The sequence below is a fragment of the Mixophyes fleayi genome, chromosome 7, assembly GCF_038048845.1.
Source record: "Mixophyes fleayi isolate aMixFle1 chromosome 7, aMixFle1.hap1, whole genome shotgun sequence".
Lineage (NCBI taxonomy): Eukaryota > Metazoa > Chordata > Amphibia > Anura > Limnodynastidae > Mixophyes > Mixophyes fleayi.
This window is the reverse complement of record NC_134408.1, coordinates 53,635,783-53,651,743: the sequence shown is the minus strand read 5'-3', so window position 1 is coordinate 53,651,743 and position 15,961 is coordinate 53,635,783. Positions and strand designations below refer to the sequence as shown.

General features: G+C 35.6%; 1 protein-coding gene across 2 annotated transcripts in view; it reads left to right on the top strand.

The window, feature by feature from the left end:
• METTL22 (methyltransferase 22, Kin17 lysine) overlaps positions 1-5,081 on the top strand; it is a 104,131-nt gene extending 99,050 nt beyond the window's left edge. For both annotated transcript variants that reach the window (XM_075179843.1, XM_075179842.1), the window contains 2 exons: positions 2,343-2,508; positions 3,375-5,081. In XM_075179843.1, the coding sequence (XP_075035944.1) occupies positions 2,343-2,508; positions 3,375-3,410 (202 nt within the window). In that variant the 3' untranslated portion in view covers positions 3,411-5,081. The remainder of the gene's footprint in view (positions 1-2,342; positions 2,509-3,374) is intronic.
• The last annotated feature ends 10,880 nt before the right edge of the window (positions 5,082-15,961 follow it).

Below are 15,961 nucleotides of genomic sequence, written 5' to 3'. Positions count from 1 at the left end.
ACTTCATTATTTGATCATAAGTGCTTCCAGTTCTATAAAAAAAAAATAACATTTGGCAGTTCGGTCATCCAGGTTTGTGTTAGCACCATGACAGGGAAAAAAGACATCTGCAATGATCTCTTAAGAAGCGATTGTTGCCCAGAAGTATGGAAAGGATTATAAAGCCATTCCCAAACAACTTGAAGTCCATCATTCCACAGTGAGAAAGATTATTTATAAATGGAGAACATTGAGCAGGACAATGTGAGGCCATGTGTCTAACAAACTTATACAGAAAACAATTAGGCTACTTCAAGTTATTGCTCTTAAAGGCGGTTCTATAAGCATTGGGGTGTGCTTACTTTTTCACCCATGATTGTTCATGTTGGTGTATGTTGACGAATAAAATCTTATTTGTTTTTATAATGACATAATTACATTTATACAATATTAGGATTTGATGAGGTGTAGACAATTGTCCAATGTATAGAGTTATAAAAGCACAGATTTAAAAGTTTGTGTACTTTGTATTTTAGATGACCTTCTCCCTTCTATACTACTTCACATGAGATTTATTAACATTTCTTTCAGCTTTTGCAGCTTATTTGTTACCTCTGGTAAAACCCCGTCAATAGATTGGCTTCTAAAATCGCACACCAAAAATACTCTAATAAGCTCCTGACCTATTTATTATGGATTATAATGATTATTGGTGACCTTACTTTTCACTTACCTGTGGCCAGATTTTAGTTGAATTCAAGAAGCGTGAAATGTAAAGTGAGGTGAGCCGGTAAACAGAGTTTCATAGCTTTCACTTTTAATCATTTTGTATTTGCAGGAGTTTGCCAACAAAAAGTGGTGAGACAAGAGGCTTTAGCTGCCTGCTCAATTTTCATTAGTACAGTTATTAAAACCTGCTTCATTTGAATACTTCATTTGAGACTTTTAGTATGCAAACTGAAAACTTTAATAAGCCAGGGAGGTACACTGGAATGCAACTGTTTACTGTACTGATGCATGTTCAACATTAAAAAAACAACTTTAACCAATTAAAGTGTTGGTGAGAACTTGATCAAATTATCATAATAATAAATATAACACACAGATGTTAAAACTTATAAAATTCTGTTAATTTCTGTGTAGCCAAAAAATAGAGGGTATGCTGTGTGCTTGTCATCAAATATGGATGAAAATTAAGTCCTGGGGATAAATTTATCAAGCTTCAGGTTTAAAAAAAGTGGAAATGTTGCCTATAGCAACCAATCAGATTCTAGTTATCATTTATTTTGTACATTCTACAAAATGACAGCTAGAATCTGGTTGCTATAGGCAACATCTCCACTTTTTAAAAGCCGCAGCTTGATAAATTTACCCCTTGGACTACAAAAAATAGTGCTAGAGATGGAGTACTTTATATGTAAACTTGGCTTTAGGGACATGGCATTCAGAGCTTTTGGCTTGCTGAGTCATGCCGGATATCTGCACTGAGAGGCGCCATCATAATATTGGGTTGTCATGTCGTCATTATAATGTATAATACTATAATAATCATTACCAACCCTCTTACTGCTGTTACACAACAGCAGGACTCAATCACAAGTGTACTGCAAAGCGGTGGTCCTTCTCTCTGTCACTCCACTCATCTCCTTCTGTGGTTTTGAAAGAAGGGTGGTCATTTCATACTAACAGCAGCATGTGCACAGCTGAATATACTCAAAACTCACCTGTTCCTCAAAGCCTACCAACCTTCCACCTAGCCCTTCATCTCCTCCGCTCGTTCTCCCCTCTCTCCTCTGGTCCCCTCTCTCTCCCCCTTACATCACCGCCTCCCTATCCTGCCTGTTTCGTCCACCCTCCTTTAGGATGTAAGCTCGAATGAGCAGGGCCCCTCTCCCCTCCTGTCTTCATACCCGTTCTTCTGCTCCGTATTTACTCCATTTGTCTGCCCGGAGCCTCTGAAGTATTGGTGCTTTGTGTTTACTGTTCTGTACTGTTCCACCCTGTATGGTTTACTGTTTGTACTATGTACGGCGCTGCGGATACCTTGTGGCTCCTAACAAATAAAAGATAATAATAATATAGTTCACTGTTACCATAAAGAAAATGAGTTTTCTTAGGAGAGCTCTTTAGTGAAGCACTGCAAGAAGAAGGGATTGAAGGCAGAATTCAGTTATGCTTAAGTTATTTATGTCAGGGGTACCTCAAGACCTTTAAGCCATTGCTTACTCTGTATTGTTTTAGTGGCACATCTTAAATCAATCGGGAGAATGTTATTTGTAAAACTTGATGATGAACATGATATGTGAACATTTTACATTTAAATGGTCTGTTCTCAATTTATTTTCATTTTATATTTCTCTTAGATTCAACTTTACCATAAGACATATGGACATTACATGTGATGCATACAATCATTTTAGAAATTGCTTAAACAGTTTTGAGAACGACAGCAATGGGAAACTAAAATGGACAGCAATGGAAATCGAACCAGTATTTCCACAGTTCTTCAGCTATGAGCGAGAACACTTGGTAGGTAGTATATGTTCTAATGCATAAGGCTGCTATTTTATTATAGTTGTCCGCATTATCTTTTATTCTCATAGTATGCTGCTGTTTTTTGTAAGCTAATATGACAAGTGATGTCAACGAAAATAAGACTAAATATATTTGCAACAAGAACACAGTGTGGTGGAAAATTGAAGTGTGATGTAACTATTCTCCATTTGTTAAAAGTCTGTCTAACAGATTTTAAATCATGGCCCTTTAGCAGTTAACATTAATATAATGTATGTAGATAAGAAGATGAATTCTGGATCACAAGGTACATGCATAATGAAGACAACAAGTGTTTTTTTGTATACATTGCACGAAAAGGACAACAGTTGGTACTTTTCATTTCTACATTTCTGTCTGACTTGTGGTTTAATGAACAGCAATGATGGGTCTAGTTATAGTATCACCAATGTATCTATATTTATATATTATTTCTATTATTTGCTTTCCCAGTAATAGAAAGGAATAGCTGATTGTTATTTTTTGTTGGTTGTGGGAAATAACCATTGCCAGAATCATTACAATGTGTATTTTACTATGGTTTTGTATTTGTTTTTCCATATGTTGTATAATGTACTTACAATGAAAAAACATATTCCAATATACCACCAAAAGTATCTGTCACATAAAAAATGTAAAATGCAGATAAAAAAATAACAAATGAAAATTGAAAAGATTTGGTCAGGTTGTTATGGTGTAAAATGTCCAGTAACTAAGAGATGGTGTGTTTGTTTTTCCATTTCTTTGTCTTATGACTACTTGCCCTCAATATTTCAACTTAATATAACAAGAGCAGTGAATCATGATATCATTCATTGTATCCTTTTTTTTTCCATCAATAGGAACTATGGAAAATTATTTCTGCGCCCCTTACATGATGTATTTCTATCAAGTATTAAGATGATGAATGTGACGTTTACAATTGCAGTTATAAGAAGACATTGAATCAGAATTGCCAATGATTTTGGAATGACACGGCAATAAAGTGCTGGCAAGTGACAACAAAGTGTTTTGGATAAATTCTCATAAAAAAATGAAGCAAAAGTCTAACTTGTTATATAAAGGTTATGCAAATTCTGAAAATAAGATTTACCATGTTGAAAATTTAATCTGGTTATTTGAAAAACTATATGGTGCTTTTATGGTCCCTCATAACTGTTTCATTGTCCTAAACCGAGTTATGGGCATTTTGTTCCATTTCTTTTTAACTGCAGATTAGTATAACAGTATGAAAACACTGAGTTATGTAGTAATGCTGTAAAAAGAAATAATGTATGTTGCCTTAGTAATAGCAACTTTTTATTTTTGCCTATCTTTTTAATATGTTGAATGGGACATCTTTCTATTAGTGTCACACACAGGGGCAGGCTGGGCTTGGGGGCACAGGGACATCTGCCCCCTGGGTTGGTCCCATAGTGGGCTAGCTTGGGCTGGGCCACCTGCATTTTTTTCCTTTAAAATGTTCCTTATAGGTTGCTGAGTCGAATCTTGCCCCCTGGGCTAAAGTTTGCCAGCCCTTGCCTGATGACACACTAGTAAACACAACCACCACTAAATTGCTGAAGTTTACCAGGGCTCAAACTGCTGTGATACTCTTACAAGTGCTGCTAAAGTGAGGAACCTCAGACTGGTGTGTAGATGGTTCACATCAGGGCTGATACATCACTTTTTTTCTGTTTAGCCACAAATTTATCCCCACCTGCCAAAATTGGCAAAACGAACAAAATCCTATAACTTGATAACACTGTGGCGTTAATAAGTATGCTTTTTCGGCCATGTTTTAACCTATTGGTTCCAATATGTAAGCATCTTTTGGACACTGCATGCTCCATTTACTCGTGTTCACTGAAGAGTTGACCCACACACACCTGACCGCAGAGTTAGTTACACATCACTTGTCAAATGCATTTTTCATACCTTGTCAGTGGTGTTTTCTTAACTCTAGTGGGGATTTTAAAAGAAAATACCTTGCCTGCCATACATAGCTTCCACTGTAACTAAACAAGAATCAAGCAGCAATCTTCTTCAACATAGTCACAACTGATTACAAATATGTACACTGGTAATTATCATTAGCCTGACTCATCCTCTGCTGTAGAAGGGTTAAAGGGTATAAAAAAGGCTGATGTTATTTTAGCATTTTGTTATAACACAATAGTAGTTTGCAGGCAAGGAATGGTTTAGAACGCTTTGCGTTAGTTTATCAAGCTGTCCAGAATTCTGCGTTTTATTTGTTTTATTTTCTGTTCGCTAAAGTGTATCCTGCATTTTGACATGCAATTATTCTAAGACAGCTAGCCTTCCCCATCATACTATGTACTACACGATCTCGACATATTGCTAGAGAGCACAAACACTTTATACATTGCCTCAAACTGAGTATTCCATTTTATATACCAAACTAGGCTGAGGCAGCTTTAGCTCTCCATTGGTAAATACAGGTTATCAAGCTCTAAGCAAAGGGTCAGAAACGGCACCTAACATTGGGCAATAATATAAATACATTTCTTAACTGTGTGGGTTTTTGTTCTAAAACTGTGTTTTATTATTTAACTGAATTTTACATTGTGTTTATTATTTTGATTGCAGTGAGCAGTTTTATGTTTATGGTTTGCTGATATATTCGTTTACAATTAACATTAAAATACTTAACCTAAGTTGCATTTTGTTTGACTTTGTTGTTATAAATTAGTATAGTATCTCCATGGATAAATTATTGAACTTATTTATTTTTATTTTTCAAAGTTGTATCAAATGTGCTTTTTCTGATCATTAAGTATTTAACACTGTAGTGTTTTGTGTTTAATTGATTACTTGATGTGTGACTCGTTACTATTAAAATTTTTAAAATGTATACTACTGGCAATACTGCTTATCGCATCACTAAATGAATTGGCAGTGCCATACATTACTAAATCAAGACACTTTTGTGACTGAGGAATGTGTAACAACACTGGAAAGGCCAGCAGAGTGCAAAGAAAGGATGCCTGATTGACACTATGATGATTATCTAATAACAAGGTGCAAATAGTACAAGTTTGCTATAAGCTACAGAAAACAGATATTTGATTTCTTTAGTTGAGCTTGATGAAAGCTAATATCTGATTAGTTACTATGGTGACAGCAGAGTACTTGACAGTTGATGTGTATTTTCGCTATGTTATTAAATAATCCTTTTTTGTTCATTACAGTATCTGTCAGCATTTGGGCAAACTTTGGCCCCATTGCCGATTGCCATCAGTTGGTTAGCTGAGCATTATGGGAGAAAGAAAATTGTTCAATAATAGCTTGATTCTATTTACTTTACTAACACATTTTAACATCCTCTCCCCTCTGTTTCCTCACAATATTAATATAGTCCTCTGGGACTACCATTGCTTGCTCAATTCAGCAATTGTTGTACTTACATTTATTAGTGCCCTCTGCTGGCCATCCTAAATACTGATAATGACAGACCACTTTTGCAAACATGTATAAGCCTGCATTACATCCTTCCCTCTGTTAGTAATGATTACAAATATTGAGTAGCAACAGTTTCATTTATGAACCACCAAATATGGCAGACCTGCAGTGGCACTTTATGTGCATTAGCTACTTTTCCTGCAAACCCATTTCAAGGTGCATGCATGACGAATCATTCTGTGCCTAGATTTACTTAAGCTCCAGAATATTCACAGTGGAAAAACAGTAAAAAGCCACATCAAAGTACAACTTACCCTGTATTTCTCCAAAAATCTGCTCAGTTTAAGCTCTTTGAGCCTGAGTCATTAAGGAGAGCAAAGCAAAAAAAAATAAAAGTAACTTTGCACTGTGTCAAAACCATATTGCATTAGAGGGGGAGGTAAACTTAAAATGTGGGGATAGATTTATAGTTGGGGTAGGTCATGTCCTAGATCAACTTTAAATATAGGTGTACAAATAAAGCTATTAAGTAGTTGTGTGCTACATGAAAAAACAGCCAGTATTTTCCGTACATGCAAAATAATAAACTAATTTGCACCTCTTGCATTGTAACATGATTTGTCCAGGGTCAAAATTTACTCCTTTTTTTTGCCTTACTCTCTTTAATGACTCAAGCCCTTTATGTCTTAACTGAATCATGCAGGTGAGAGAATAGGTCTTTACTACATGTGCCACTATTGTGAGATTTTTTTATGACAGTTGCGGAAGTGTGCATTGAAATGTACTTTCTGGAAGTGCAACCGGAAGGTGCAAAGTGCACCCAATTATATGTTATATTATTTTGATTTAAGTTATTTTAAATAACACACGTATATGTGTGTGTGTGTTATTTAAAGTAACTTAAGTCAAAATAATATAACATATAATTGGGTGCACTTTGCACCTTCCAGTTGCACTTCTAGAAAGTTCAAATCAAAATATTACAACCTGTACATACACATTAATTAGCAATATCATATTTACAGCGGATGAAATAAGTATTGAACACATCAACATTTTTTTCATTAAATATATATTTAATGTGGCTATTGTAATGAAATTTACACCAAATGTCAGCAACAACCCTTACAATCCACACATGCAAAGAAATCAAACCATAGATGTCCATAATTTAAGTTTTCTGTAATAATGTGAAATGACACAGGGGAAAAAAGTATTGAACACATGAAGAAAGGGAGGTGCAAGAAAGCCAAGACACCAGCTGAAATGTATCAGTAATTAGAAAGCAATCCTGCCAGCTGGTTCAACTACAACTGATGGCCTATAAAAAGGTGTCTCATTACGAAGGTGTCACATAAGAAACATCTCATGATGGGTAAAAGCAAAGAGCTCTCTCAAGGCCTTCGCTACATTATTGTTGCAAAACATACTGATGGCATTGGTTACAGAAGGATCTCTAAACTGCTGAATGTTCCAGTGAGCACTGTTGGAGCCATAATCTGGAAGTGGAAATAACATCATTTCACCATAAACCGGCCACGACCAGGTGCACCTCGCAAGATTTCTGACAGAGAAGTGAAAAAAAATTATCAGAAGAGTTGTCCAAGAACCAAGGATCACTGGTGGAGAGATTCAGAGAGACCTGGAATTAGCAGGTACAATTGTTTAAAAAAAACAATAAGTAATGCACTCAACCGCCATGGCCTGTATGCACGCTCACCATGCAAGACTACTTTGCTGTAGATAAAACATGTTGAAGCTCGTTTAAAATTTGCTTCACAACAGTTGGACAAACCTGTGAAATACTGGGAGAATATAGTGTGGCGTGATGAGAGCAAATTTGAACTCTTTGGATGCCATAATACACACCATGTTTGGAAGAGAAATAGCACTGCACATCATCCCAAAAACACCATATCAATAGTGAAGTTTGGAGGTGGGAACATCATGGTATGGGGCTGTTTTTCTACACATGGTACTGGCATACTGCATATGATTGAAGGAAGGATGAATGGGAAAATGTACCGAGACATTCTTGATAAAAACTGCTGCCATCTACCAAGATGCTGAAGATGAAACGAGGGTGGACATTTCAGCAAGACAATGATCCCAAACACACAGCCAAGAACACTCTCAATTGGTTTTAGAGAAAGAAAATAAAGCTGCTAGAATGGCCCAGCCAATCACCTGACTTGAATGCAATTGAAAATCTATGGAAAGAATTAAAGAGCAGAGTTCATAGAAGAAGCCCACGGAAACTTCAAGATTTGAAGACTATTTGCGTTGAAGAATGGTGCAAAATCACACCTGAGCAATGCATGCGACTAGTTTCTCCATATAGGAGGCGTCTTGAAGCTGTCATTACCAACAAAGGATTTTGTGCAAAGTATTCAATACATTTCAGGAAGTTTGTTCAATACTTTTTACCTGTGTCATTTCATATTATTACACAAAACTTAAATTATGGACATCTTTGATTTGATTTATTTGCATGTGTGGCTTGCAAGGGTTCTTGCTGACATGTGGTGTAAATTTCATTACAATATCCACATTAAATATATACTTACTGAGAAAAATGTTGATGTGTTGAATACTTATTTCACCCGCTGTACAATGTAGCTACAAAAAGCAGTAGATTGTGATGTGGAAAGCAAATGTTTTCGTAACATGACCAACAAAGATTGATATGTTTAGATAAGAACAATCATGTGTCCAGATGATTGAAACAGAGAAGCCACAATTCAGTCTCATAAATAGCCAATGTTATTCCAAATAGAGATAAAAAATCCCAATCTAGCAGGACCAAAGGACCGCACATGACAAAATGAAATAGATGTAGCAAGTTTTACCACCTGACAGCAGGACGCTTGGAGGAATAATAATACAGTGTAACAAATGAAACCTTTTCACCACTGAACAGTACTCGCGTCTGAGCAGGAGAACTGGTGTCTATGATGTCTCTGGAATAGTAACCACAAACCTTTTTAGCTCTGTTAAAAAGTCACTGAATGAAACAAATGGCGCAACAGCACAATTATCAGTCAGAACTGGCTTCCATCTCTAAAGATAGTTCTGTGGAAATACACATATGCTTATTTTTTCCATGTATGATTCAGCAAAGTAAATGTAACAATATGCTGCACCAATTATTATATCAAACACCTGACACGTTTCCACATGCAAGGTGGGTTCATCAGAAGTATGAAGCCATCTTGCATGGGTAAAAGCTAGATTGGGATTTGTTACAGAGTATCTCTATTTGGAATAACATTGACTATGCGACTGAACGGGCTTCTCTGCACTTCACCCATTTGCACAGATGATTGTTCTTGTCTACAAATACGTCTTTGCTGGACATGTTATGAAAACATTTGCTTTCCACATCAAAATCTACTGTTTATTGTAGCTACATTGTATATATACGCTATTGCTAATTACAAATTAATGTGTATATTTTGATGTTATTTTAAATGTAATTTTATAAATTAATGCATTGAGTTTTGAACCATTTTCTCTCGTTCTATATGTATTTTGAGATTTAGTTGGTGCCTTCTGTTATTTCTTTTATTGATTTAGTTTTCTAGGAAGTTGCAGAGCTCCTTCTATAGGGCGGACACTACGATTCTGTTTCTTTTATGATTAAATTACATTTTTTTACTCTGGAATCTTAGCGCCTTCTAAATATCTAACCGTCCCTGCCCCTGATGCCAAAAGAGTAAAAAAACAAAATCATACATGATTTTCAAATAAATTTTAATTGAATAACCAACCCTCCTAAACCAGCCTTCATCAGTTTATTGAGTAGAAAATAAAATCTTCCTTTATTCCTTGATCTAGTATGGTCCAAATAAAAGAAAATCCTGCAAAATGAACTTGGGAGACATCTAGTGATTGGTTTCCAGGACTCCTGTCTTTCTTATAAGGCTTGATTATAGTTTGAGAGGGTTCCTCATTTGGACTATAGTTAAAGTTAATTACATGATGAGGGTTAAATTAAACAAAATGCATTTGTTCCTTTTTTTTTATAAAGGATAAATAATAAGATATTTGTGTATAAATGGAGTTGTAACAAAACAGATTCATATAGTAGTTTCACTTTGATTCAGAAAACAGATGTTACCGTATATACTCGTGTATAAGCCGAGTTTTTCAGCATACTTTTGTATGCTGAAAAAGGGCACTCGGCTTATACACGGGTGAACTTACCTGGTGTCCGGTCCCTGGCTGTCAACTTCTGCATATGCGTTCCAACAACAGGAAGTTCAGCATTTGGAACGCAAACTTGCGTTCCAAATGCCGAACTTCCTGTTGTTGGAACGCATAAGCGTTCCACTGCCGGGTAAGTAACAAAAATCTCTCTCTCTCTCTCTCTCTCTCTCTCTCTCTCTCTCTCTCTCTCTCTCTCTCTCTCTCTCTCTCTCTCTCTCTCATAATGAACAAACAATACAGCCACCATGTTCATACATTTATATCCCTACCCCTTTATTTAAGTTAGTTTGTACCCAATGATTTTATAATCATTTATGAATGTTCCTTGTCATCTAGCTAGAAATGATTTCATAGATTGAACCTATCATTTTCATTTAGGTTTTTAAATTAGCGCTCTTTTCCACCCTAGGCTTATACTCGAGTCAATAAGTTTTCCCAGTTTTATGTAGTAAAATTAGGTGCCTCGGCTTATATTCGGGTCGACTTATACTCTAGTATATACGGTACTTATTTTTGTAAATGTCTGGAAGACTTATGTTTGTAATGTGTCTTGAATGGTTTTCTAAAAAGGCAGTAATTTGTTAGATATAGATAAGACATAAGCCTTTTGTATTTGTCTAGTGCTCATTTAACATTATAGTAGTTGTATTTTTTTGTTTTCCTATTTTTAATATTTTTTTCCTTGGTCTGCAAGCTAATTAATTTATAATAAGCTGCATATGTAGGATACAGTTAAAGGAATGCAGTATGTGGTGCATTCATACTATTGGTGAGAGCTATTAAAGAGGCATGCAACATGCTGGATTGCTTGCTAATGAATATATTTGCATTTTGCCTTTAATAGAAGGAGCATTATTCAATGCTCTATTTGTCTCAACTGGCTATTTTCCAGGACAATAGCATGTACACCTGCAAATGCACTTCTCAAACAGGTAATATTAACAGTATAGGACTTCAGGATGGGGGATGGGGCGTTTCTGGATGCTCATTAAGCAGTGTATTAAAGATTACCACAAACATACACAAAATTTAAACATGTTCTAAGTTCTGAAGAGAAGTGACATGGATCTTGTTGAGTTTCGGACCATTGAGGCACACTGCTACAAAACCAAGCTATTTTGTTGTGCCCATCGGGTTTGCTTCATTAATGAGCCTCTATGTTTTGCAGTAATATTTATGATTTTTATTTATCGGTTAAATATTTGCAATTTTCTAAATATTATTGTCCACATTATGAATATTTTTACTGTAATGCAAACATTGTAATAAAGCTTATTGTGGAACTTGAATGTAAGGCTTGTCCTTGACTTCTTTGTAATTTGTGTACGATTAAATGTAGATTCTTATCCAAAAGGACACTATTTAACTGCTGGTTGATTTATTTCATATTAGAATATTGAAATGAGTGTTTGTTCTACCCGTCTTCTTTTTTTTTAATAAAAATGAAGAACTATAACTTAAAAATGCTTTCATGGCAGTGCTTAATTGTTTTCTTTAAAATCTAAAATCTAACTTTTCAGTGATAAAATTACATATCTAGAATATGTATACATACAAATGTATGTATCTTACCAAAGAACAGTATACAAACATAGGTATGGATGGTTCACTCCCAGTTAACAATTCAAATAAGTATATGGATATGGCTAACAGAGAATTGGTTCTTGTGATATGAAACATGGTAAGAGTCCTTTTCCTTAGTTTAAAGATGCAATCCCACATCTATTTTACTTTCTTTATGTTAGTTTTGTCTCTTTTATAACATGAAGTTGGATGTTCTCCTATAACTCATTTGTTCATTTGCAAAATCGATTTGCGGGGCAGATTTAGATGTCAAGCACTGCAAAAATTCTGATTCACAAATGGACCACTCTTTCTTCACTACATTATATGTCATTTGGCTGTGGTTACCATTGTAATCACATATCAAAAACTCAAAGGAGAAATTAACAAAACAATGTGTCTTATTACAAGTAACCAGCATGATTTATGTTAAATAAATAAACCTAACTTTTACGGGAGATTGCACCTTTAAATAAATGCTTCTGTAAGCAAATCAATGGGTGATAGATTTTGATCTATTAATGATAAATGTCAGAATTGTTGGCTCATCACCACATTTCCCAGTACATTAGATTGTATACAGGTAATCGTAGCAGTCACTATTTCTGTACACTTCATGAAGTTAAAGATGAAGTTGTATCTTCTTTATATTAAATATAACATAGCAAACCAAGTCTGCCATTAGTAAAGTCACATGGAGATTCTAATTACAATGGCTGATACAGAATTCCTTATTATTTTCGTTAAGAAATAGGAGCTCTTTTGTTTTTTTGATCTAGCATATGCGCAATTACTGCTATGTGTAGGATCATTCCTGCAGTTCACTGATTCAGCAGGTTGCTAGGCAAATAGTTACAAGCTTCATTGAGCTCTGTCTGGCAGCCTCAAGTGTGCAATCACCTACCACACTCATGCAGCTAATTATTCTGCAGTTCTGATTGGTCCTGCTGCCTTTATAAACCTCTTCCTGGCAGCATACTAATGGTGGTGATAGTTCCTGCTTGACCTAGTGTGCCTTGTATCCTGACCTGTTCTACTATCAGTGTTTGACCCAGATTGTTTCTATTATTTGCTGTCTTCTCCACTCCTGACTCTTGGCTTTGTTAAATGGATTTGTTCTCATATCTTTATCTGCCCTGACCCCTTGCTTGTTTAAAGGATTGCGCTGTCTTCTCTACTCCCGGTCCCTGCCTGTCTGACTGAGTTCTGCCAAATGCATTCTGCTTGTTTACTATCTGTTACCATGAGCTGTTCACTTCATCAGACAAGTGCCAGATTACTCTGCGTTAACCCTTGCCTGTCTGGCTCAGAGTTCTAATATATTCCGGTTTCTCATTATCTCCTGCTTGTTCTGTCCTCTCCAACGGGCAGATGCTAGATCAACAACTGCTACTACACAAGCCTAAGTCCTGGGGGCAGCCGACTACTGTGGAACTTAACAAGTTCCTCAGAAAGGTTGCTCCTAAAGGTGAGCATCTCACAAAAGGGTTCTAGATGTTAAGCATCTCACGCTACTCTGCACTTAACAATTGTCCTATTTATTTTATCTATATATATTTCCTTATTGTTATCAGCAGAATTGATGGGAACTATCAGAAAAAAATACAATGTCACGTTTTTCCTCCTCACTACAGTGCCAGTTTGGCTGATTTTTATACTGATTGTATAAACAGTGAACACTGTATCATAATATCACCATATAACACAAAATGGTACACAACAGGCTGAAGCAGTAACTGCAAGGCAGATGAGAGCAGAGAGGAGACTGCAAAAGAACCTCGGTAAATGGCAGGAACAGTCCAGTGTATCGGAAATACAGATAAGTAGACACTGGACATCCGATAATAGTTTGACCACGGCTGAGTAGAGTCAGGCAGCACTGTGGCACATGGGGCCAATGTTTATTGGTACTGAGACAGAGCAATGCTAGAAAAGGGGGTGTCTGGAATGCAGGTCATAAATAGGAGGCAGACAAGAAACAAGTAACCACAAAAAATCTAGACCAGAGCCACCTGCCAAACACACCTTATGATTTGATTGTACAGCAAGACCAGCAAACAACATGTTTGTAGCCAAATTGCACTGATCCAATAGTTAAGGGTCTACAATAAACAATTGGAAGGCAATATAGTTAAAGACCCATAGTCATTATGGGTTAAACAGTGAGCCCATACACTTGTCGATGAGGTATTTTGTTCGATCTGTAATTCATTAAAAAACTCAGGTAATTTTCTTACAGAATATTGTAATTTACAAATAATTTAATGATTAATAAATTTAAGCAAAAGCTCACTGTGAGAACCACTTCAGTCTGCTGAAGGACATGGCAATCAATACCTGATGCTGAAATAAGTGCCTGCACTCAGCTGAATAGAAAATGTTAATACAATGCCAAAAATCATAAGTTTTGCCAATATATGGGACTTTTTACATACATTTCTAAAGTATTTTAGAACCTTTTTATATAAAGTTTATTTTAGGCTTTTTAGTATTCTAATGATGGTTTTTCAACAATTAATGAATAACATGGTTTACAAAATCCAAGATGACACTGGAAAATAATATTCCCATTCAGAGAGAAGCTTCTCGCCACTCCTCTGCACCCCCAATTCAAAGATCTTGCAGTGACAGGAGATACAAGTTTTGTAACTCTTGTTCTTAGGGTATGTTTTCCAAACCTATCTGTAGCATAGGTTTATTAAAAAAAATATGACTTTATGCTAAAAGATAAAAATAGTGTACAAATGATTTCACCTGTGATTCTCCATAAAGAACATGAAAACATTCAGCTGTCCCTGAGGAATAAAAACCACGTTTCCTATACACCATGAAAAACAAAAAACTTGCTCTTGTAACATTGCGCTTACCTCTGCACATATACATCCAGTTTTTACGTGTTAATGTGGCAGCAACTGCTGGGGTGCAATTGTTGACCAAGGGGAGGAGTTGGTGTGATTGACTCCCACAGTTTGTTTTTTTTCTCCCCACAAAATTAATACTTTTTCCCACCAACTCTGATGTGGTGGAGATTGTGTCTTGTTTCTATGGGACACATTTTACACCTTCCAGTGACAATTCTGCGTAAAGGCATTTTACTGTGCGCACTTTGATCAATTTGCTAACTGTAATAGAATAAATTATAGTACAAATATAAGTTGGATAAAATATTGTTAATGTATTATTGTTAATGTTAATATTGTTAATGTATTATATGAGTTTAGATGGAATAGTTCAACTGTTTGTATTTCTATGTATTCTGTGCAAGGTTAAATTCTTTCTATATGTCTTTCAATGAATAGGGGGCTTCACTGTACACAGGATGTTCCAATTGATGCCAGATCTGTTAAGTAGGTATAAACTTAGGAATGTAAAAGGTCACATATGCCTCTTGACCTTAAGGATATAGGTTTTCTGTTTGATGAAATATCTGTCAAAAGCATTTATAATTGATTTATTTTTCTTTACTTTAGTAGTGTATTATTTCAAAGTATGTGATACGATTAGTGACATCTGTAATGAGGGGTGGACTTTTATGTATGTAATCTATGTACATTGGTTAAAAAACCCATTCTTGTTCTATCTTTGAACCAAGACTCATGTATTGCATTATGGAGGAATAAAATAAAAGAACTTTGTAATTTTACACTTATTGCTTTTGAGTGCTTAATTACTAACATTCCACATAAAAAAGTGTCACATAATAAAGGCAGTTTGTTCTGTACACATCGTGGTGCACCTTCAGTTTGTAAAGAAAGTCCAGATGTCCATTTTTACACTTTGGAGGTCAGCACTGAATCAAGAAAGTAGACAAACCCTGGAGAGGAGGGGATTATATTAGACTACTCTCACAAGAGGAGTCACAATTTATTTTTAACCTGAAAAATTTAGTCCTACAAGGCCTAAATATAGACTTCGAGCTTAACCAGTTTCTTTAATTTATACCTTAATTCCGAATGTAGAAACCTTGAGCTAAGTATTCACTTGTATCCCCAATTTCCCTACACTAGGGCCATCCTCTGTCCCCCCTGTATATAAGTATCTCCTATACTTTACACATTTTCCAATAGAATGAATCTCTTTATACTTTATTAATTAAAGGTTACTCGACAATACCTAAAAAAGATAGAAGAGGAGATAGATCTAATCCAGGAAAAATTCAAACCTTTGCAGCACCTGGAATATTATATCAATTTAGAAAGATTAACCTTAAGCAAAATTAAGGGCATAGAAGAAGACATTATCAAAAACAAAGAAA